Source organism: Suncus etruscus, chromosome 1 (assembly GCF_024139225.1).
Source record: "Suncus etruscus isolate mSunEtr1 chromosome 1, mSunEtr1.pri.cur, whole genome shotgun sequence".
Lineage (NCBI taxonomy): Eukaryota > Metazoa > Chordata > Mammalia > Eulipotyphla > Soricidae > Suncus > Suncus etruscus.
Genome location: NC_064848.1, coordinates 82873003 through 82898345, shown reverse-complemented (window position 1 = coordinate 82898345; position 25343 = coordinate 82873003). Strand labels below are relative to the sequence as shown.

The 25343-nt window shown below is 35.5% G+C and overlaps 1 protein-coding gene across 1 annotated transcript in view; it reads left to right on the top strand.

Moving 5' to 3' along the window:
* The window catches only part of SVEP1 (sushi, von Willebrand factor type A, EGF and pentraxin domain containing 1), a 249330-nt gene that overhangs the window by 61425 nt on the left and 162562 nt on the right, over positions 1 to 25343 (top strand). The window contains 2 exon segments of the mRNA XM_049784433.1: positions 19971 to 20129; positions 22220 to 22399. Coding sequence (XP_049640390.1) covers positions 19971 to 20129; positions 22220 to 22399 — 339 coding nt within the window.

Below are 25343 nucleotides of genomic sequence, written 5' to 3'. Positions count from 1 at the left end.
TTTGAGTAAATGAATGAATAAATGAAGTCAATTGCATGTTTAGATACTAGAGCACAGCATATGGCAGCACTGTTTGGTTCCCTGCTTCCCAGGAATTTTCCATTCCTTTTTTGGAGAATTGAAGGTGAACGAGCTGGCCCTGAGAAGCACTGGCTTGGAATCAAAATAAGCCATCTGGAAGTCCAATTGAACAATAGGAAGTAGTTAATCACACATTTATCTTTTATATGCTATCTACTTAGAGTATTTTCCTAATTTAATTTTACAACTATGGTATTTGTGTGTATTGGTTTGCATGTACCTTTTTCAAATTAAAAAAATTATTATTAAAGAAAAAATAGTCTATGTTTTAGGAGTACAGTCTTACAATTTTTGCCTTTATGATAATTCATTACTTACATATATTATTAGAAAAAGATAAGATTATAGAGCAGTCTGGGTTTTGCAATTAAACAATCATTTAACAATCATACAAAGTTAATCATTATTACTACATATAGCATATTAATAGTTGGGAAAATTTTAGTAAAATTTTGGATTCTAAATTTTGTCAGTACATGATGAGCTATGTAAATAAATCATAAGCTATTGAAAAGTTATGAGAAAAATTAAGCATGTACTATATAAAGTAATAAAAACACACTGATAAAGTAATAAAGCCATATTATACTACTTTCCATCAATATTAAATCTTTTAAACATAAATTTGATTTGCTATTGCAATCAATTTTGTGTTTTCCTAGAAAAATCCAAAGACTTTAATTGAAAATCACTAGAACTAATATCATATATTTGTCAGGTAGAAAATAAATCATAACAAAATCAAACTGAAACAAAAAGTGAAGTGGCAAAAATAGTTAATAAGGGTAACATTTAGAAAGAGCTATGGAGAAAAACATAAAGAAATTAAACGAAAAGCATGAATCAATCATAGCTTATGTGATTCAAGTAATCACATTATGTGATGAAGAATGAAATATTTTTGTTTAAAAGCTATCTACAAAAGTGTTCTTGGTACATGCTTAACACAAAAGAAGTGTCATTGTTCTCACGTATTTCAGGATAATGCCCTAGTTTTTTAAATTGGCTTTTCCAGTTTTAATGGTTATAGCAAGGAGTTACAGTTCCGTCCTCACTCCTCCATATTCCAGCCAAAGTGAACTGTTTTTGTTGTTGTTTTTTTTTTAAATCATGTCCTTTCATGTCCCTGTGGATGCAATGCTTCAGCACCCTGCTCTTCCACTTTTCCTTATGCCATACATGATTCTGGTTTCATCTCTGACATTATTTTGGCCAGCATTTACCTCCTTATCTCTGCCTATGGAGTCAGGATAAATTCCCTGTGTGTGTGTTGTTGTATACATGCATTATCCCCTTTTTATAGTATTATTACAACTGTCTTTTAACGTCAGAATTCTATAGGCAACTATTATATCTTTTTCATCACTACAGTGTTTTAATTTTAATCATTTTTGTTTGTTTGTTTTTGTTTTTTGGGCCACACCCAGTGGTGCTCAGGAGTTACTCCTGGCTATCTGCTCAGAAATAGCTCCTGGCAGGCGTGGGGGATATATGGGACGTCGGAATTCAAACCAACCACCTTAGGTCCTGGGTCGGCTGCTTGCAAGGCAAATGCCGCTGTGCTATCTCTCCGGCCCCTGATATTTTAATCTTACTACTACTTGGCTATAAATATGATTTCCATGTTGTCTTGATGGAAAATGAAGTTCTCCAACTGCTTCCATAATTTAGAAAAGGTTAAACAGTTTCAGCACCTGTAATTAAAATTCTCACCTGAGGATTCTCAAGACTTTTTGCTCACACCCTGCTTTAATAGGTGAAATAGTAAAAGGTGGTGTCATGGTAAAAATTAATGTATTGAAAGTATTATAATTGCCAAAAGTAAATACTTGCAATTTTGTTTGTTTATTTATTATTCAGAAAATGGTCCAAAAATTTAATTGAGGAAATGAAAGAAAAATAACCAACTGAGTGGAATATTTCAAGGTGAAGAGGATCAGACCACATATTATCAGCACAATGAGCTTCAGGCAAAATAAACATCAATACTAATAAGGTTTTGTGGAAATAATAGAAGAAAATAATTTAAATATATCCCATAATGGCTATAATATTTTATCAAATATCTTTCAGATACTTTTGAAGGTATGATAAATTTCTCATGAATGTAGATGGTTATGAAATCAAGCTATAGTTACTATAGGTGTCATAAAATATAACATGAGCCCCATTGAGGATTTCTTGCTCCTTTATCAAAAATTAGGTGATTGTATGTCTGGGGAACATTCTCTGAGTATTCAAGCCTATTCCACTGATCTGAGGGCCTGTCTTTATTCCAATACCATGCTGTTTTGATAACTATTGCTTTGTAGTACAGTTTAAAGTTGGGGAAAGTAATTTATCCTATATTCTTTTTTCCAATGATTCCTTTAGCTCTTCTAGAGTGTTCTCAGAGATCACTCCTCATAGTGCTTGAAGGACCACATGTGCATGCTGTGTGCATACACATGTCTCTTTCATCTCCCTGCATTTCATTAAAGTATGAAAGATGTGTACTTTCATACTTTAACTATTTGATATGTACCAGGACTCTCTCCACCCTTGGAGAAGCCTGCACTCTCCCTTGAGTTCATTACTTTCTGTCTTTCATATTCTCTCCCTTCCCTTCCTCAGTAACTCTGAATAAAATGTATTTTTACTTAAAAGAAGTTAGTACCCACCATGTACAAAGGTAAAATTCAAATGAATTAAAGACCTTGATATTAGACCTGAAACCATCAGGTATATAGAACAACATGTAGGTAAAACACTCCATGACGTTGAAACCAAAGGCATCTTTAAGGAGGAAACAGCACTCTCCAAACAAGTGGAAGCAGAGATTAACAGATGGGAAGATCTTAAGCTGAGAAGCTTCTGCACCTCAAAGAAAATAGTGCCCAGGATACAAGAGCCCCCCACTGAGTGGGAGAAACTATTCACCCAATATCCATCAGATTAAGGGGCTAATCTCCAAAATATACAAGGCACTGACAGAACTTTACAAGAAAAAAACATCTAATCCCATCAAGAAGTGGGGAGAATAAATGAACAGACACTTTGTCAAAGAAGAAATACAAGTTGTCAAAAGACACATGAAAAAATGCTCCACAACACTAATCATCAGGGAGTTGCAAATCAAAACAACTATGAGATAATACCATCTCATGCCACAGAGATTGGTGCACATCACAAAGAATGAGAACAAGTACTGCTGGTGGAAATGTTATCTAGCCCAACCTTTATGAAAAGCAATATGGAGATTCCTCCAAAAGCTGGAAATTGAGCTCCCATACGATCCAGCTATACCACTCCTATGGATATACACTTGGAACACTGACTACAATACAAAAATTCCTTCCTCACATCTATATTTATTGCAGCACTATTTACAATAGCCAGACTCTGAAAACAACCAAGATGCCCTTCAACAGATGAATGGCTAAAGAAACTGTGGTACATATATGCAATGGAATATTATGCAGCCATCAAGAGAGATGAAGTCATGAAATTTTCCTATGCATGGATGGACATGGAATCCATTATGCTGAGTGAAATAAGTCAGAGGGAGAGAGATAGATGCAGAATAGTCTTATTTATCTATGGGTTTTAAGAAAAGTAAAAGACATTTTTGCAATAATTCTTAGAGACAAAAGAGAGGAGGGCTGACAGGTCCAGCTCACGACATGATGCTCACCACAAAGAGTGGTGAGTGTAGTTAGAAAAATAACTATACCGAGAGCTATCCTAACAATGTGAATGAATGAGGGAAGTGGAAAACCTGTCTAGAGTACAGGCGGGGGTGGGGTGGGGAGGAGGGAGATTTGGAACATAGGTGGTGGAAATCTTGCATTGGTAAAGGGGCGTATTCTTTACTTGACTGAAACCCAACTACGATCATATTTGTAATCAAGGTGTTTAAATAAAGATATTAAAAATATATATGTAAAATTTTAAAGAGAAATAGAGAGGATATTTTACTGATTGGTGTACAACATTTATACACATTATTTAGAAAAAAAGAAAAATTGTATTTAACATATCAGATGAAGAGTTGACATCTAGGATATATAAAGTATTCACATGAGTCAACAATAAGAAGAAAAAATATTCTAAAATCCTATATAAACAAACAAACAAAAAGTTAGTACCCAATACTACTGAAAGTGGAGTAATATATATGTTTTAATTCTAAATGATGGAATATAAAATAATTATTTTTAAATGTATTTTATTTAAAGGTGTGGGATGGGCCGGAGAGATAGCATGGAGGTAAGGTGTTTGCCTTTCATGCAGAAGGTCATTGGTTTGAATCCTGACATCCCATATGGTCCCCTGAGCCTGCCAGGAGCGATTTCTGAGCGTGGAGCCAGGAGTAACCCCTGAGTGCTGCCAGGTGTAACCCAAAAATAAAAAAAAATAAAAAAAAGAAAGAAAGAAAGAAAGTGTGGGGTTGGGCCATACTTGTTATTGTTCAGGGTTTCTTTGACTCTGTCTGTAGGGTCACTCCTGGTAGTGCCTGGAGCCATATATGGTGCCAGGGATTAAATCAGGGGTCAGTAATGCATGCAAAGTAAGTGCCTATGTACTTTTCTCTGAACACCTGGAATATAAAATAATTTAATGATAATAGCTTGAAAAATTAATATTGTTTTACCTAAGGGAAAATAATTAAGGACACTGGATATTTATAGGAAATTGTGTATAATATTAAAAAATAAATAGAAGCATCCTTAATATGAAACATCTAAAACAATATTTAAAGCAGGTTTTATTAGCTTATTAAATTTTTCATACGATTCTGAGTCTCATTAGTTATTTAAATAAAAGGTACCCGAAAATCTAAAAACCTTGAGAAGTATCTCCTAAAAGTCCTTTCCCACAAAATTATAATTTTAAAACTCAGAATGATCTGTTTCTCACCCAAATAGTATACCCTTAGGACAATTAAGAATACAGCTTTCAATGAAAAGAACTTTGCCTAAGTATCATATACTCAGTCAGAATTTACTAATATGTGGGTATAGGTGTGCATGCATATTATTGATATGACAACTACTTTGCTGACATATCTCTGTGGGTCACATTCCTTTAAGTGTTCTTATTTTTTATTTAATTTTATTCTAAGTAGATATTTCCTGATTTATTGGTAACCTTATGGATAGTTTGGACATGAGCTCATATGCTGAATAGGGTATCCTGCAGCGACAGTGCCATTTGCTGCTCTGGCATCACAGAGGGCTCAAATTCACAATTTTGTCCAAATAGTTTGAACTCTGGCCAAATGAGCTAGTTAATTGCAGGGACGTTTTGCAGGTTGCAAATTCCTTTTTGGATTTTTATGTGCAGAACATGGCAGTTAAAGTCTCCTTATCTAATTCAAAAGAGGCTCTTGGATAACTAATAAATAGAAAGTTCCTATGTGCATGCCTGAGGGCTTGTCTTGTGTCTGTGAAAATACTGATTCAGTGTGGGAAAAAGTGGTTCTATTCTACTGCAGAGTGCCCCTTTTTCGGACAGTTGAATCTCTCCTAGGGCAACATGTTCAAAATCTTCATACAACTACTTGAACTTATTACAACTATTTTATTAAAATAAAATCTACAAAATTGAAAAACAGGATGCTATTTAAAAAAAGCCTTATTCTGTCTGGTGCTGAGATTCTCTGGGCACTCCTTCCTAAATAAAATGGTAATAAGAGTTTTTGAGTTGCTTAAGTCCTAGGCAGCACTCTAATTAACATGAGTCAATTACCCTTGGAGCCATATAGAATATAACTGAAAGCAGCTAATGCCACTTCCCTAAAATGTTATTATTAAAATTAAAGGAATTAATTAGGACTGGAGCCATACTCCAGGTTTAATGCTCAGCATCTTGTATGGTCCCATGAGCACCACCAGGAGTGATCCCTGAATGCACAGCTAAGAGAAAGCCCTGTGCATACTGGATATGTCCCCAAAACAAAGGACATTCTTTAAAATATAAAATATGAAAAATAAAGATTGTTAATACCTATAGAGATTTTTGTAAAAATTAATTTTGACTTCTCTCTGCTCTGGAGAAAGCTCTTGTTTTATCTTGAGCATGTCTCTTAATCTATCTCTCTCTTTCCCTCCCTTACTTCCCAATAAACTGTTATACTGTACTTAAAAATTGTGTAAAGCTATTGCAAATATGTCATTAACATGAATTAAAATTATCATCTAGGGAAGTGATACTAATGGATAAAATAGATTAGAGAGAATGGAGACCACTTGTGTTTACAAATTGTAAGTTGATTGATGTTCGCATTAACTTCTGTCAAAGAATTATACTGTCAGCTGAGGAAAAATCTAATGTTAGCACAACATGATAATGTCAAGATTAGCACTTCCAGTAATAGTAGCTGATCTCTGCCAAAATATTTCTGAAAAAAGTAAGTTATTTTAACAATAACAAAATATCAGCTAATATATAATATTTAATATATTTTTAGGAAGGAAACATCATTTATTGAAAGAAATATGTATATTTCCTTTAGTCTTTTACCCAAACTTATAAAACTTGTTCACACCATAGTTTTAATTTCTCTTTTCAACTTTTCCTTAGTTTTATATGGAAAACTTTCCCCTGGGGGAATCAAAGAGGTTGATTACACCTCTCCCACTAGAATTGTGCAATGCCTTGAAATATTTCTCCTAAAGTCTGTTTTCCATTATCATTATGAATTTCACAATACATTTCCAAATGTACTTTGAGATATTTTTATCCCAAATACTGCTCTTCAGTGTTTACTTGATTACTCAAAAGATTTTCGAAAGTAATAATGTAAGAATACATAATGTCACATAATATTACCTTTTTATGTAATACTATTTTAAAAGTAAATTGTAATACTATAAATTATGAAATAGAGACAGAATCTGACCTTGTATGAAATATTTAATTGTCTCTCCAGTATCATTCAATTTATAAAATGTTAACATTGGATAGGTTATAGCTAACATTAATTGTAATTTTGTTATTATTAAAAGTTGGTTATATAAAAGAAAAGGAAGTCTCTTGCCAAATACCTTGTAACTAAAGGAAAAGCCAAGACTGTACCACAGTGACCTTAACCTTAATTCTATATCCTTTCATTGTCTCTGACTCTATTCTTTGTTGTTCCATATTAAACTCAGCCTTTATCTTCCTATGGGATTTTGTTTTGGGGATGGGTATTAGCTAAGGTTATTGAAGACTTATTGACACTGAGAAACAGATAAGGTTCAATTGCTACATAGAATGATCATACTGAATGTCCCAGGCTGAGGCAACATAGAAATAAAAGCAACAAAATCATGCTGAGAAAGATCAAGGAGTTTTGAGAAACAGAGACTTGAAGGATTCTAGAGGCCTACCTAGAAAATCAAACACCCAAAATTTAAAGATATATGAAATATAGTAAAGGAAAAGAAAAGAAAGGGAAGTCATTTACTAGCACCAGAGCATTTACCTGGCCCAACAAATCTACTGAAGAAATAAAATAATCTCTTGTATTGAGAAAATTGAGTGGACATACTGTTCTAACTTGTGTTAAATATCAAATATATGCCAAACAATGTTATTTTAGTCACATTGCTCCAATGAATGCTAACAACATGCTTATTAGGAAAGTACAACTAACACAACATATAAGCTGAGTCTTAGAAATATTAAGTAGATTGCATAAATGAAGGTTACAAGTAATTGAAAAGTGTCTATCTTGTTGGTACAGATTTTAGGTAGAAAACAATTTGATTATATATATATATATATATATATATATTTGGTTTTGGTTTTTGGGCCACACCCGGTGATGCCTCCAGGGTTGCTTCTGGCTATACACTCAGAAATCGCCCCTGGCTTGGGGGACCATATAGGATACTGGGGGATTGAACCATGGTTCGTCCTAATTACTGTGTGCAAGGCAAACACCTACCACCTGCACCACCGCTCCCAAATTTTATATTTTTGAAAATTGTTTTGGTAGCAACATCTAAGATAGAATGAAGGGTTCAGATGAAGTCTTAGGTTAAGATAAAGAAATCATTTTTTAAAAAAATGAAATGAGAGATGATGAGTTTGAATATGATAAAAACAAAGTCAGTGGAGAGTAGGAAGAATATGTAGGAGTTTTTTTTGTTTGCTTGTTTTTGTTTTTGTTTTTTGTTTTTTGTTTTGGTTTTTGGGTCACACCGGCAGCACGCAGGGGTTACTCTTGGCTCTATGCTCAGAAATCGCCCCTGGCAGGGAGAGGGGACCATATGGGATTCAGGGATTCATACCACCGTCCTTCTGCGTCTAAGGCAAATGCCTGTCTAAGGCAAATGCCTGTCTAAGGCAAATGCCTTACCGCTGTGCTATCTCTCCGGCTCCTATGCAGGAGATTTTTAAGAAAAAAAAATTCCAAAGAAGTGAGGCCGGAGAGATAGCATGGAGGTAAGGCATTTGCCTTTCATGCAGAAGGACGGTGATTCGAATCCCAGAATCCCATATGGTCCCCTGTGCTTGGCAGGGGCGATTTCTGAGCACAGAGCCCTGAATGCTGCCTGGTGTGACCCAAAAACGAAAACAAAAGCAAAAACAAAAAATCCAAAGAACGTAATTTTTATCTGTATATTATGAGATAGAGGAGGAAGAATAAGAATGATTTACCATGGTCTTAAAATCTGTTACTGGAAAAGGAAATATAGATTTTAAGATGACTCTATTTTATACATAATGTTTAAAGTTATTTTGTATAAGAAATACTAGTCATAGGGGCCGGAGAGATAGCATGGAGGTAAAGCATTTGCCTTGCATGCAGAAGGTCGGTGTTTCGAATCCCAGCATCCCATATGGCCCCCTGAGCCTGCCAGGAGCGACTTCTGAGCATAGAGCCAGGAGTAACCCCTGAGTGCACCGGGTGTGACCCCAAAAACAAAACAAAACAAAACAAAAAAACAAAACAAAAAGAAATACTAGTCATAATAAAACTGTAAATGTGGATAAGCAAAAATTAGCCTGTTGATTTAATATAAAATATAAAGTCTAAAGTCCACATATCTGGTGAGGCCTCCTTCAGCACAGCCCAGTTCGGCACTTCTAGCCCCTTCACCAATAGGTCTGAAGATTGCAGGTAACAGCAGAGAGATTAATTCACACATAGTCAGAGTTTCTTTGGAGATAGCTTTTATTCCATGGTCCTATCTGCCATGTGCATTTCCTCACATGGCTTCTATGCTCAGCTTATTCCAAGGAGCTTCTTTATTATTATTATTATTATTATTATTATTATTATTATTATTATTATTATTATTCTTTATTTAAACACCTTGATTACAAATATAATTGTAGTTGGGTTTCAGTCATGCAAAGAACACCCCTTTACCAGTGCAACATTCCCATCATCAATGTCCCAAATCTCGCTCCTCCCCTCCCCTGCCTGTACTTGAGACAGGCTTTCTACTTCCCTCATTCATTTGCATTGTTATTGTCACCTCACCCCCCATTCTGATGGTAAGACCTGCCCATTTCTGGGAGGGGAACTTAGTAGGTAACAAAAAGATTGCCTCAGGGGCAGGAAGGGATTGATTGAGAGGGATTCAGCAAGAGACATGGAGGGAGAAGCAGGATCAGGGAAGAGACAGGCTTGATTGCAGGGCTAATAATGGAGCTGGCTTTGAAGGTTATGATAGGCCACACATGTTGGCCAGGGCCTGAATAAAGCTGATATCTCCTGAAACCTGACTTTTGTGGATCATTTCCTCAATGCTATCCTGAACCCTCAGACCCACCAGCTGGAGGGAGTTGGAGGCGTATGGCCCCAACTGAAGGAGAAAGCCTCCTCCATTAATTTCACCATCATCTAGCCCCATCCAGGACTTATTGATACAACAAATATTATAGTTCTCAGTGTAGTTATTTATCTAACTGCACTAATCACTCTTTTTGGTGAGCTTCATGTTGTGAGCTGGACCTTCCAGCCCTCCTCTCTTTTGTCTCTGAGAATTATTGCAAAAATGGTTGTGGGAGGACAATTTGGTGGTGAGAATTCCCCTGATTCAATGTAAATATGTACCTGGAATATTACTGTGAACGATATGTAAACCACTATAATTAAAATAAAAATTATATTTAAAATGTCTTTTATTTTTCTTAAAACCCATAGATGAGTGAGACTTTTCTGTGTTTATCTCTCTCCTTATGACTTATTTCACTCAGCATAATGGATTCTATGTCCATCCATATATAGGAAAATTTCATGACTTCATCTCTCCTGATGGCTGCATAATATTTCATTTGGTATATGTACCACAGTTTCTTTAGCCACTCATCTGTTGAAGGGCATCTTGGTTGTTCCCAGAGTCGGGCTATTATAAATAGTGTTGCAATGAATATAGGTGGGAGGAAGGGATTTTTGTATTGTATTTTTGTGTTCCTAGGGTATATTCCTAGGATTGGTATAGCTGGATCATATGGAAGCTCAATTTTCAGTTTTTGAGGAATCTCCATATTGCTTTTCATAAAGGTTGGACTAGACAGCATTCCTACCAGCAGTGAATAAGAGTTCCTTTCTCCCCACATTCCTGCCAGCTCTGCTTGTTTTCATTCTTTGTGATGTGTGCCAATATCTGTGGTGTGCAATGGTATCTCATAGTTGTTTTGATTTGCATCTCCCTAATGATTAGTGATATGGAGCATTTTTTCATGTGTATTTTAGCCATTTGTATTTCTTCTTTGACAAAGTGTCTGTTCATTTTTTCTCCTCACTTTCTGATGGGGATGTTTTTTTCCTGTAAAGTTCTGTCAGTGCCTTGTATATTTTGGAGATAAGCCCCTTATCTGATGGGTATTGGGTGAATAATTTCTCCCACTCAGTGGGGGGGCTCTTGTATCCTGGGCACTATTTTCTTTGAGGTGCAGAAGCTTCTCAGCTTAATATATTGCCATCTGTTAATCTCTTCAAGCAGCTTCTTCTAAGTTGCTTCTACTGGGGTTCTCTGCCTCTTTCTCTCAGGAGCTCTCTGTCTCCCTTTCAGCTTCTCTCCATGCTTCCTTGCTTACCCTTCCTCCCCACTCCTCAGCCAGGACCTTTTATTCTTTATTCCAAACCTCAGACTCCTTCGAGGTGTAGTTGGGTCTGACCATCCAGGTGAGATTAATATTAAAAAACTTCAATAGAGGGCCCGGAGAGATAGCACAGCGGTGTTTGCCTTGCAAGCAGCCGATCCAGGACCAAAGGTGGTTGGTTCGAATCCCGGTGACCCATATGGTCCCCCGTGCCTGCCAGGAGCTATTTCTGAGCAGACAGCCAGGAGTAACCCCTGAGCAACGCCAGGTATGGCCCAAAAACCAAAAAAAAAAAAACTTCAATAGAAATTTTAGGGCATTGGGGAATGAGTACCTCACATTTTCCACCTTCTTTGTATTATGAAACAAAACAAAAAAATGAAAAAAACTTACAAAACTTTTGTTCTTTTTTTCTCCACCAAAGGCAAGAACTCCAATATCAGAACTTAAAATATCAAAGTTTAAATTGTATACAATTCTCAAAACAGTCTTTTTCATATCTTATTTATAACTCAATTTTTAGACTTCTATGAGCATAAACATTAGAACTTTTCAGCAGATACACTTATAGTTTGAAATCTTAGCATTATTAAAACATAGTTATTAAAACATTATTAAAACAACATAGTTCCTTTCCATAAACTTCTCTAAAGAAAATCACAAGAACATTTCTGCAGATAATACAGTATGAAAATAAGCTGCTACATAAGTTGCTACAATAAAACATCATAGCAATTGGGAAACATTCACTAGGATAGCTGAGAACTTTTTAAAACTAACAACATTAAGCATTTTCCCTCAGAATTGTGCAAAATAATTTGAACCACTAAAGCTAGGTATTGTTTGTTGTTGTTGTTGTTGTTGTTGTTGTTGTTTGCATTGAGGCTTAGAACAAAACAGGAAGATCTATACAGTTAGAATACATTTTAACTAGCAAGACAATGACTGATGCAATTTGGCTCAAGAGATTTAACCTGAACCAAAGTTAAGATGCTGGAGGTTCTGAAAAACAGCTTCTCTGTTGGGCTTCACTGGGCTTGCGTTCTCAAATTGAACTTCAGCTGGGCTTGTGTTCTCAATCTCCACCTTTTCTTCTATGTTAGGCTGCCAAGGTCGTCTGGGCCGGAATCTGGGTTAGGGGACCAGATCTTCTGCTGCTCTTCCCTTTCCCATGAAACTTTCTTTTCATCTTCAATCAGTTTCTGCAGATTGGGAGGCTGAGATCCTCAGAAAAAGCACCTTTGGTAGGAGAAAGGCTGTGGATCTCAGCCTCTGGAGGGCTGTTCCAAGTTTTTAGCTCTCCAACTTTTAGGAAGGAGCCTCTGCCATGTTCAAAATAGGTGCCACACTGGGCCAATAATTTGGGCTCTCCATACTCAGTCCAGCTCAATAAAGCTGAGATTACCCACTAAGGAGTCAAGGCACTCACCGTCTCTGAGGTCTTCTCGGATTCTCAGGTCCTGTGTCCTTATTTGGAAGCCATTTTTTGATTTAATATAAAATATAAAGATTAAGGTCCACGTGTTTGGTGAGGTCTCTCTTGGCAAGTACCAGCCCAGCACCTTTGGCTCCTTCAGCAGACATGATCTGACATTTTCAGGGTAATAGCAGAGAGATTAATTTACAAGCAGTCAGAGTTTCTTTGGAGAAAGCTCAGTTCATTCCATGGTGCTATCCGCCATGTGCATTTCCTCACATGGCTTCTATGCTCAGTTTATTCCAAGCAGCTTCGTCTAAGCTTCTTCTACTCTGGCTCTCTGGCTCTTTCTCTCAGGAGCTCTCTGTCTCCCTTTCAGCTTCTTTCCATGCTTCCTTTCTTCTCCTTTCTCCCCACTCCCCAGCAAGCACCTTTTATTCTTTATTTCAAACCTCAGACCCCTACACGTAGGTGGGTCTGACCATCTAGGTGAGATTAACATTTATTTGTTTATTTATTTATTTGGTTTTTGAGTCACACCCAGCAATGCTCAGGGGTTACTCCTGGCTCTACACTCAGAAATTGCTTCTGGCAGGCTCGGGAGACCATATGGAATGCCGGGATTTGAACCACCGTCCTTCTGCATGAAAGGCAAACACCCTATCTTCATGCTAGCTCTCCAGCCCTGATATTAACATTTTAATAGAAATTTTAGAGCATTTGGAAGGGGTACCTTACATTAGCCTGACAATTTTCAAATAATTTTATAATAAATATGTATATATTATATATTATATAATGTATATGTATGTATGTATGTATGCATATATATATACAGAGAGAGAGAGAGGAAGAGGAAGAGAGAGAGTGAGAGAGAGCTTGTTTTGTTTCTGGGCCATACACAGTGGTGCTTGGTCTTATTCCTAGCCTTGTGCTCAGGGATCACTCCTGGAAAGACTATTGGAAACATATAGGGTGCTGAGGGTCTAATCTATGTTGGTTACTTGTAAGACAAGCACCTTTATCTGCTGTACTATCACTCTACTCCCTGGATATGTATTTTCAGTTGTGTGATTTAAAGAATTTAACTTTGATGACTAATATAATATTGGATATATATGCTAAAAATTAGACATCTCTAGAGAGACTTATATTGTTTCCAAAGCTATGTAAAGACAACTGTACTCTTGGAAATAAAATACTGTGTAAAAGATTCTCAAAGACTAAACTGTTTGCATGTATACCTGATGTTATTTGAATTTATTTTTACAAATTAAAAGGTAACTACGTGTTTACATTTCTTTATTTTGAAAAAGGTGAGACATTTTAGCCTGTGATTATAATTCATTAATATTTCTTCTTTGTAATTTTTGACTCTTGGCCTTTGTTAACTTTTCTATTTGAGTATTAATGTTTCTCAAGTAGTAGATAAAATTCCTTTACATATTAAGCTTCTGTTTCTCCCTACAGTAGCAGTTTTCATGAGTTATCTTTGTACATTCAATTATCTTAAATCTGTGTGTCTGACTTATATGCTTTTATTTTTCAATCACTATATGATAATTGATTGGTGTACTTCTATGATCTTAGTTCATGCTATTTGGTTTTTTAATCATCTCTTCCTTTTCTTATTCTGATTTTTATATTCTTTTGACACTTCCACTGATTTAGAAGAAATATATTCTTTTTGTGTCATTGTTATGTGTATTTTATTTTTGTGGGGAGTTCATTCTGTTCAGTAACTACTCCAGTTTAGTGCTTAAAGATCACTTTGCATGGTATTAAAAGAACCATGTGCTTCCTGGCTCCAAGTTAGGCCTCCTGTATGCAGAATAGTCCATTGACTTATCTCTGTGGCCTCAGTTATGTGCATTTTTTAATATATAAATTTGGACTAATAGCTATATTCTTTCAGTTTTGCCCTATTATATTTTAAAATGATAAATTTAGGTTTTTTATTTTTCCTAGTTTCAAGTTTTATACTTTAAAACTCTGTTATACAAAGATTATAATTTTTGTCTGTAAAATATATATGTATTTATATGTAAGATATATTATTGTCAATGGTCCTCAAGATGCTATCTCTGAGTCTCTACTGATAAGAGAGCAGTGTTAAAAGGAAGATTGGTCACTTGATATATATATATATATATGTATATATATACATATATATCATTATAAGAGGACCTTTATTTAAAATTGGTTTCATAATTTTTAGCAAGATATTAAACAAGATGCTATATATTTAACAGTTTCTTTGTATCAAGAAGTTTATTCAACATCATTTTCTCCATAGTTCAGTTTGTTATTTAGATATATTTCCTAGTCAGTGCAATACATTATTATTTCCAGAAGCCTTATACATTCTAGAATGTCTTTATTTTACCATTTAACATTGTAAGAATGTTAACTATTCCCATTATATGGTAAATATTTCCCATTATAAAAATTCGAGGTTCAGGATATTTTTCATATACTTGTATCTTTTTTCCTGGAATTTGTTTTATATCATTTCATTCCAGGCAAGAATAAAATATAAATTTGCTTTTCACAATTGTAAGTATCTTATTTTTCTTTTATACTTTTCTTTTTATTCTTTATTTTATGCTTGATATAAATAACTCTTCATTAATTTTTCCAGAACATGATTAGCTTTTTTTTTCTTTCTCATTCTTTTTGGACTAAAATTTCAAGTAAGGAACTAGTAATTGCATTGATGATTATTTTTCCTAGATCTATCAAATATTTTTTTCTTAAATTTCTTTGCCTTTTATGGTCTCATATTAATTTTCCTCTTATAATTTATATTTTCTTTTTAATGTTTATCTTAATAATTTTCTCTTACAGCTTTTGGTCCTAGTTAAAGGAAACCTTGTTGTCTTTCTTGAGGAACTGTGCAAATATTTACTGAAGTTTTCATAGAAATAAATATTTAGTAGCATGAATGTCAATAATTCCATATTTGACCAGTTTTATACTTTAAAATGTTCCCTTTTTATGCTGAAGTTATTTTTATTGTGTTAATCTATAACTGTTTTTAAACTATGTCTCTTACTCTTAAAAAGAATCTTCTGTTTTTAAATATTTTTAAGAATTTTAGAAGTGTGCTTATTTTAATAATTTTACTGGGAACTTTGTCTATAAATAATTGGTCATAAATAGTTTTAGTGTATTATAGTGGTAGAAACAAGAACTGTATTACCCAGGAGAACTGATTCAGAACACAGAACATACAGCAGTAAAGTTAGGAATCCAAATTGTTTGGGTTCAAATACCAACTCTGCCATTTACTGGGCAATATTGCTAGAATATTAAGTATAAGTGGCTTAGTATCTTATCTATAAAATGGGACAAATATTGGTTACTTGACAGTTTTTTTTTAGAATATTTAAGAGATAATTGTTTATAATATATAGAAACCATGAGTGAATGGTATATAAATATTTGTTTCAAAATTCTAGCTCCATTTTTCCTCTCAAATTTGTTGTAGATATAAAACTGGTCTAAAGAAATAAAGTCTGTTTTAAAAGTAAACAAACACACCCAAAGTTTATTTACCCAGAAATAGGTCTTATACAAATAACAACAGGAAAAGGAAGAATGTGTTACCATTTAAAAATATTTGATTTGCTAAATAAAAACAAAGATATAATTGTGGATTTATCATAAAATATATAATAATTTAAGGTATAAACAAAATAAAGATTTTAAAATAACCCTAACGACCCCCAACTAGAAGTATACATTTTGCCATCAAGTCTCCTACACTTGTTCTCATTTATAAAATAGACATGAAGATATAAATAAAACCTAGTGAGGACACAAAGATGGTGTCCACCAGCTTTTGTTCCCTAAATGTATGTCAAGCCTGAAGATTGCCCTTCAGATTCAAGGGGAAGCAAATAAGTCCCATTCATTTTACTGATGTCCCAGATTTCTTCTCACATCCGTCTATCTCCTCCTAGACAGAATGACTGCTGGGATGTGACCAGCTGTAGTTCCCTGGTAGTGGTAGTCTGTAAGAACATACTCTGATGGCTGTAGACCTGTGGAGCCAGGAAATACAGAGCCAGGCAAGAGGTACTCCCAGGTGCAAGCACCAAAATTAGGGAACCAGACCTTAAAAAAAAAACAAACAAACGAAAAAACAGATCACCACTGTGTTGTAAGATTTCCTTCTGTGAGATACTGGTACTATGCAGATGGCAGAAGAAGAACACCATGGTGTCTACTTGCTGTAGCCAGATAAAGGGAGAGCTGAAATTATGGCATGATGGGAAGGAGAGGATAGAGTCTTAGAAGGGGAAAATATACATTGAAGGAGAATAGAGGGAAGGAGGAAAAGAATAAGGAGAAGAGTAGGAGAGGATAAAAAGAGAAGAAGAGAGAAATAAGTGTTTCTTACTTCTGGTCAGGAATAGTGTCTGTACTGCTGATATTTTCTGATAGTGCCTGAAAAAGTCTTAAAATAGCTTCAAATATGATAGACCTGGACCACTGAGCAGTAATATTGCATAACCACTTTTACTATAAACAATAGTTTTTATTCCCACCTTGAAAGTCCATGAAATATTCTTTCTACTTTCACTGGTCATTGTGTATAACACAGGTAAAAAAAATAAATAAATAACACTGATTTTTAAAAATATAGTCACCATGAAATTGCAAAATTATTCAGGCATACAATGTTTCAACACTGATCCCTTCCTCCATTGTCCACTTTCCTCCACCAAAGCCTCTCACCCCATTTACCACGGATTTAAAAATTGACAGGGAAAAAAAGAATTGGAGCACTTTACCCTTTCAATTCTGAAGTTTTTTAGGTTTCATGTATATCTTCCTAGTTGTCTTTCAAACTATATATTTTAGGGGCTCTTTAGGGTTTAATATCTTAAATGTTTGGGGCTCCTGATGCTGAAGTTTCTAATCTTTTGCTTTTTTTTTGTTTGGTTGGTTTTTGTTTTTGGGGGGCCACACCCAGTGACGCTCAGGGGTTACTCCTGGCTATGTGCTCAGAAATCGCCCCTAGCTTGGGGGAACCATATGGGACGTCAGGGGATCTAAACGCGGTCAGTCCTAGGCTAGTGCTTGCAAGGCAGACACCTTACCTCTAGCACCACCTCTCCAGCCCCATAATCTTTTGTGGAGAAGCTCTGAGTTTTGAGTCTCCTCCAGTTGTGTGCCAAGTCATTGGGTGGGTTCATATCAAAATTGTGCCCCAACCTCTCCTGCCTTCTTACAAGTGATTGTATTGTTCCTTCTCTTAGGTGTATACTTTGCTCCACAACTATAGGTTTCTTTCAAAAGAAATTGTTCCCTGGGTAGTTACAGACTTGGTGAACTCTAGACTTGTTTAATTAACCAATTTTAGTCAGTTCAAGGTCTATTTATCTTGCTATGATCAGCCCCTTCTGCTTCAAAGGGTATCTTTCTCACTATAGATTCTTACCTGGATTCCTTCACTTTTCCTGTCATCTTTTCTTAGTGCTTTTAGAATCTCATTTGCTTCAAAGAGCTACAGCTACAATTCATATGAGACAGTGCTGAGATCCAGGGGAGAAAAAGCTTCTTGAGTAGGGTGTGAGGAACTATAATGTTATCATCTTCATCCAAATATTTTCTTTTTAGCATTTTGAGTATGGTTGAATCCTGTCCATCCTTGACCCTACATTGTTATTTTGAGTTTTCCTGGAAATGTGCAAATCTCACTGTGTGGTATTGTGATGGTCACTAATTTTGGGACCTAAGAGGTCACTTTATAACATGAACTGGAAATTACAAGCTACCCTACTCTAAAAACAAAAATTATAAAAAGTCTTTGTATGACATCCTGGCAATGAGGAAATGTCAACAACTAGGTCTAAGAGCAAGTTGTCTTACCTCACTACCTAAGAATAAGATGAAATCAGAAGACATGTCATCCTTTGATCTGTGCTATAGCCAAATCATTAACTACAGAAGACTGACTGTGACAACCATGACTGGGAAGAACTTATCCTGGGACCAATACAAAAGACCTTAGTCTAGACTTTGGCCTATGACATGTACAACAAACAAGATCTCTAATCTCAGAGGTCTGGATGAGACAACTGCAACTGAGCAGAACTTTTGGAAACATAATGAAAGATTCTACCCTGGGCTTCATACTAGGAACTATGTGAAAACCAAAAGCGATTAAAATTACAGAACTTCTAGAAACGTCAAGAAAGGCTTCACTCTAGTCTCATCCTATGACCTGTGCAGATACTGAGATCTCTTGTTACAGAGGCCTGATTCTACCATCCACGACTGAGCAGAAAGTTTCCAGACAGCACAAAAGGACCTAGGGAAGAGAAAAAGAGCATGTATGGAGCCTATAGTTATTCCCATGACAGTATGCTTCAAGGGTTGAGAAACCCTTTATCTCTTAGGCCAAGGGAATTCCCTTTCTAATCTCCCCAATATTTACTGTGCCTATGTAAATAAAAGCACAAATTAATTTTTTATTATTGTAGTTGTTGTTATTATTGTTGGTTTTTTTGTGTGTTTTGTTTTGTTTTTACTTCAGGACCATAGTTATTGTTTGGTTGTTGTCTTTATTGCTGTGGTGCTTTTTGGGTTCTTTTGTTTGATATTTTTGTATGGTTTTTAAGTTTTTCTTCCTTTTTCCCTTTCTTCTCTTAAATTAATTTTTATAGTCTCCAGAAGGACTCCTCCCATTTTTTTCTTGTTTGATTTTTATCCCCCCCTTTTTTCTCTTTCTTCTTTTCTTCCCTCCAAACAGAACCACATAACTTGAACCATCTTGTTCTGCCTTACAAATTGAGGGGGAAATAATGGAGGGTACCAAGACCAAACGGGTGTATGAACATTGAATAGAAATAAAAAATGGTCATACTTAAACACCAAATCCGAAGCCAATAACAACAGAATCGAAACCCAATCTACAACAAGCCAGACACAGAGGGAACCACTTATACTAGCAGCCTGGGGGTCAAAGAAGGGGATAGGGATGCATGCTGGGAACAGAGATGGAGGAAGGACAACACTGATGGTGGGAATGCCCCTGATTCAATGTCACTATGTACCTAAAATACAAGTGAAAGACTTGTAATCCACTTTGGTCAAAATAAAAATTATTTAATTAAAAAAAAGTCTTGGGATGAGAGTTAGAGTATGTGATTAAGGCACTTATCTAGTATGTACTTAACCCTTGTTCAATCCTCGGCAATGCTAGAAGAGACCCCTAAGCACAAAGCTAATACTGGACCCATTCATTTCTGGGTGAGACCCAACTCCTCCATGCCACCTTTATATGTTTAAAAAACCTTGGTTTATGTACTTTCTTGAATTATACTGTTATTTCCATTGTTTGGAATTTCTTTCCCAACTTGCTTTCCAAGGTATTGTTTCTCAGCAGACTACATTAAAGAATTTTCTTGGATTATTCTCTGTCTGTCCACAGCTTGTCCATCAGGGACATTCAAACCAGAAGGTTCACCAGGAGGAATCAGCACTTGCCTTCCATGTCCTGATGAAAATCACACCTCTCCACCTGGAAGCACATCTTTGGAGGATTGTGTTTGCAAAGAAGGCTACCAGGCAGTGGGACAGACCTGTAAAGGTAGGTCTCCCTTTACTGACAAACAGGAAAGACAAGAACTAATTTTTTTTGAGTGAAATAGTGCTGCTGTTTCCATCAAATTCATTTAAGTGTGCTTTAGTATTCTTTTATATACTTCTATGGGATGGGATTCTTTACTTCATTAGATATTTACTAATACACTCTTAGGTTACTCCAATAAAAAAGGGAATATGAAGCCCAAGGAGTCACATAACCAGAAAAATTTAGTACCTGGAAAAAAATTAGAAAGAAACAAGAAAAATTTAATACCTAGAAAAAAAATCTAAAATGAATGTCAGGGGGAAAAGTCTTCAAATTTAACAATGAATTTACAAAATATATTAGCTTGTTTAGGTTATTGATTGATAATTAAATTCATTTAAATAAAATATATTGATGAATAAAATAATGATACTATTTTATCAAAAATTTAAATATGGGTTTTCTGCATTGAGGTCTTTTTTATGGTTTGGTTCCTAAGATATATTCTCACGAGCAGTATTTCTGGGTCATATGTGAGCCCAATTTCTAGTTTTTTGAGAAATGTCCATATTGTTTTCCAAAAAGGATACATCAATCTATATTCCCATCAATGTGAATTAAAATACCTTTCTCCCCACATCTACACCAGTGCTGGTTGTCTTTGTTCTTTTGATATATGCATGTCTCTGTGGTGTGAGATGATATCTCATTGTTGTTTGGATTTGCACCAACCCGATGATTTACAATATGAACATTTTTCACATATCTCTTTTCTTATTGATGGATAGATATGGAGAATATTATGATGACTAAAATGGGTCAGAGGGAAAGGGATAGACATAGCATGATCACACTCACTTGTGGGATATTAAAATATAAGATAGTCTGTAACACTATCCAAAGAAAATAGAGACAAGGTCCAAGAGCGCTGTTTTATAGTACGAAGCTTACCACAAAAGTTGGAAGAATGCAAATAGGTCAAAGAAGGGAACACTATGACAATGATAATTGGAAATGATCGTTCTGGACAAGAACTAAGTTCTGAAATGAAATAAAGTGATCTTCATGATACCTCTTTCTAACAATATTGAAAATCACAGTGTCTAAAAGGAAAAAAAAGCAAGAGAGATAAAAAAGAAAAATGTCTGTCATAGAGGCAGGCAATGGGGAGGGCATGGAGGAAGGTAGGAGAGAAACCAGGGACATTAGGGTAGGAAATGTGCACTGGTGAAGGGATGGGAGTTGTATGTTTTATGTCTGAAATTCAATCATGAACAACTTTATATCTGTGTATCTCACAGTGATTCAATTAAGGAATTTATTTTTTAAATAATTTAAGTGTATTTCTGGAAAGGTAGTACAGGGAATTAGGTACTTGCCTTACTTGTGACTGACCTGGCATAAAGTCCCCTGAACCCACCTGGAGTAATCCCTGGGTGCAAAGCCAGGAATAAGTTCTGAGCACAAGCTCAAAAGTAAAGAAATGAGTTTAAGTATTTGATTATCCTACAACTTATACATTAAGTGGTATGTCTGAGATTTGTAGTAGACATGCTTTGCTGAACTTTTATTTATTATCATTATTTGGGGGGGCCACACCCAGTGATACTCAGGAGTCAGTCACTCCTGGCCCTGCACTCGAAATCGCTCTTGGTTTGGGGACCATATGGGACAGTAGGAACCAAACCGAAGTCCTTCCTGGATCAGCCTCATGCAAGGCAAACACCCTACAGTTGTGCTATCACTCTGGCCCCTGGCCTTTTATTTTTTTAATATCATCTTAATTAATAAGGAAAATAATTCATGACATATGACGGTCAAGAAGCAGAAAACATTATACCCACATAATCATCAAAGTTAAATGTTTTCTAAGTTAAAAATGGGGTATAATTTTTATTTTTACTAGGAGGGAATATGTAATAGAAGTGTAATATAAGGGTTATTCTTACCAATACACACTTAGAAATTCAAATGCAGTAAGAAGTAATGCTGTGGGTAATTTAGATGTTTGTATAAACTGCCCTTTCAAACTTCAAGAACAGCAAAGAGAAGACGCTTCATAGACAAAGACTAACTTTGCCTTTTCATTTTCCTTCTATAAATGTTAGTTGTCCACTGTCCTACTCTGAAGCCTCCTGAAAATGGTTACTTTATCCAAAACACTTGCAATAACCACTTCAATGCAGCCTGTGGGGTCCGATGTCACCCTGGATTTGACCTCGTGGGAAGCAGCATCTTCCTGTGTCTACCCAACGGTTTGTGGTCCAGTTCAGAAAGCTCCTGCAGAGGTATGCAAACTGCCAGTTCACATTATCTTTCTTGATTTCCTTGACTTAAACTCTAATGGACCAGTAAGTTCTTTGTTTCTTTTGATTACATAGACCGCAAACCACAGAAGGAGAAAAAATATTATAGGAAGTTTAAGGTCAGAACTGCTAAGTACAATCAACCACATCATTATAATGCATGTGATGTATGTTCCTTTTAGGAACCAGCAAAATAAGGGCCTGCCTGGGAAGTAAAAAGTTACCTAAAACCTCAGATTTCAAGCAGCAGATTTCAAGACAGGATGCCTGGAAGAGTTTTGGAATGGTCAAAGCGGGACTTTGAAGCCAACTGTAATTGCAGAACTTAGGCAACAGATCTGTATCCTGCAAGAGGAACAGTTAGTCAGCTTGTAAATCTTGAGTCTTCACTTGCAATAGTTGGCATGTTTAGAAAGTGTCATTCACTAATGTAAGATAGAAATAGGGGGAATACCTCCAACATCAGAACAACAAACAAAATGGTTTCCAATTCACCTTTACTCTTTGTACTTTGAGACTTACTCTCCTGAAAACTATTACACAGACTAAGGTTTCACAAGTAAGGTTAAACAAGAAATATCCCCAATAGACCAAAACATGAAAATGCCTTGCCATGAATCTTCTGAATATAGTATTTATATCCCATAAGAGATGAAATACACAACACCTAGTTGAGTGGAAATTTTAAATAAATAACAAATATCTTGGGGATGGGGCTGAGGTGGGGGCCAAACTCCATGGTGTTCAGAGTTTACTATCCTGGCTCTATGTTCAGGAATCACCATTGTATGTGATGCCAAAGAAATAATGCAGATTGGCTTCCTGCAAGGCAAGGGAGTGTCTTTACCCTTATACTATCTCTCCAGTCCAAACATAATTACTTTAGTATAATTTGTGTCATACAACATTTAGTTCCTACATATGCCCAAAACTACTTGCTGATTTTCTTAAATTCAAATGTAACTGAATATCCTTTTTAGTTTTTTTCTAAATCTGGCAAGCTTACCCTCCCTCATAATTTTACCATCTTTTGACAATATTCTTTCCTGAGAAATTGGTAGCTCTTAGAACTCCCACAAATCATTCAGAACACTGCATTGGGATTAAGAGATTTGTCTTCTGCACTTCAGTTGGTTCCTGTACCTAGACAGAAAATTGATATAACTCACAACAATAAATCAAATGCAATCCATGGAATATCTATCATTTCTGAACAAAGATGAGAATTTGCCTAAATTGAATCCCCAACCTTATTCTTATTTTTATCTATGAAAAGACAAGAAAAATGAAGAGAACCAGCAAGATCTTAAAAATTGAAGGAAAATGAAATCCCTGAGATTGAAAGATAATTCTATTTCCTAAATGAAATCAAGATTCTCAGAAATGAAGAACTATTAGAGAAAAAAAGATTTCTTAAGGGAATGAAAGAATGCTGACAAAATGAACAGACACAGTTTAATGCCCAATTAAAATGTTTTTAAAAATCAACTCAGGAAATTCTTCTGAGGTAGAGAAAAATTTCAAAGATGAAAAGTTATTCATGATAAAGTGACATGAGAACTTTCACAGGAAATAGACTGTCGTCATGATAAGAATTCAGAGAACATAGAGTGGAGAAGCCCAATTAGAAGATCAAAGAATAACCCCAAGCTTAATCTTAAAAATATATACAACAGGGGCCAGTGAGGTGGCGCTAGAGTTAAGGTGTCTGCCTTGCAAGCGCTAGCCAAGGAAGGACCATGGTTCGATCCACCGGCATCCCATATGGTCCCCCCAAGCCAGGAGCAATTTCTGAACGCTTAGCCAGGAGTAACCCCTGAGCATCAAACGGGTGTGACCCCCCCCAAAAAAAACAATATATATATATTTATATATACAACAAAATTATTTTATATTCAATTTAAAATCACTTTCTGAGTGCCAGAAAATAAATATTAAAAACAGATTTATGTCTGAAACCAATCTTAATGAAATAGAAAAAATAAAATTATGTCTGTTTTATAGTTAGACAAAAATAGCATTACTTACAAAGGAAAGAAAATCAGACTACCCTTGTGTCTCTTAATGGTCATTTCCAAATATTAGACAACAAAAGTATGTTTGCGGAATTCTGGGAGAGATCTTCTGAGCCCTAGACTTGTAAACTCAGATTAAACTACTGTTCACGTGGGAAGACATTTTTAGACAGAAAAACTCAAGTGGTAAAAAGTCATACTCCATAACTGAATATAAATTAATCATAAAAAAATCTCAGTTTTATTTCTGTAAAGGCAACAGCAGAAAGTTCTGTGTAAATTCTCTTCCCCTTCTACCAGATTATTTCATGGCAGAGTTTGGAAAAAAAATTTTTTTTACATTTTTACTTATTGACTTTTTCAAAGAGTGAGGCATGCAGGTAGATTCCAGCCCCCTCCTGTCTTTCCTTTGTGAATCACAGCCAGAGTCTCTAAACTTACACTGGAACCACAAGGAAATGGCAGAGGAAGCCCTCCTCTGCAAGTTATTTGCAGAGTCCTGATAAGTCTATCATTCTGCCTTTTAGTTTAGTTCTTATATATACATATACATATATATGTATATATATATATACACACACACACGCACGCACACACACACACACACACACACACACACACACACACATATATATATATGCTGTTACCAAACACATACTGGATAGGATGACCACTGACCTCTCTATATCGCATCCACAGATTTTTCTTTAAAAAAAATTTTTTTTTAAGAAAAAATGTTTTAATATTTAAGAAAAGATTTTTTTCCTTTAAACCTTTAGCCCTACCTAAGTCAAGGTCAATCAGGAAAACATAGTTACAATGCTTGGATAAGGGACGTTTTTGTGAACTCACACCTCCTAACACTTTGGAAGGAAAGGCCCAAAAGATAGATTGGAGGCATCAGAGGAGTC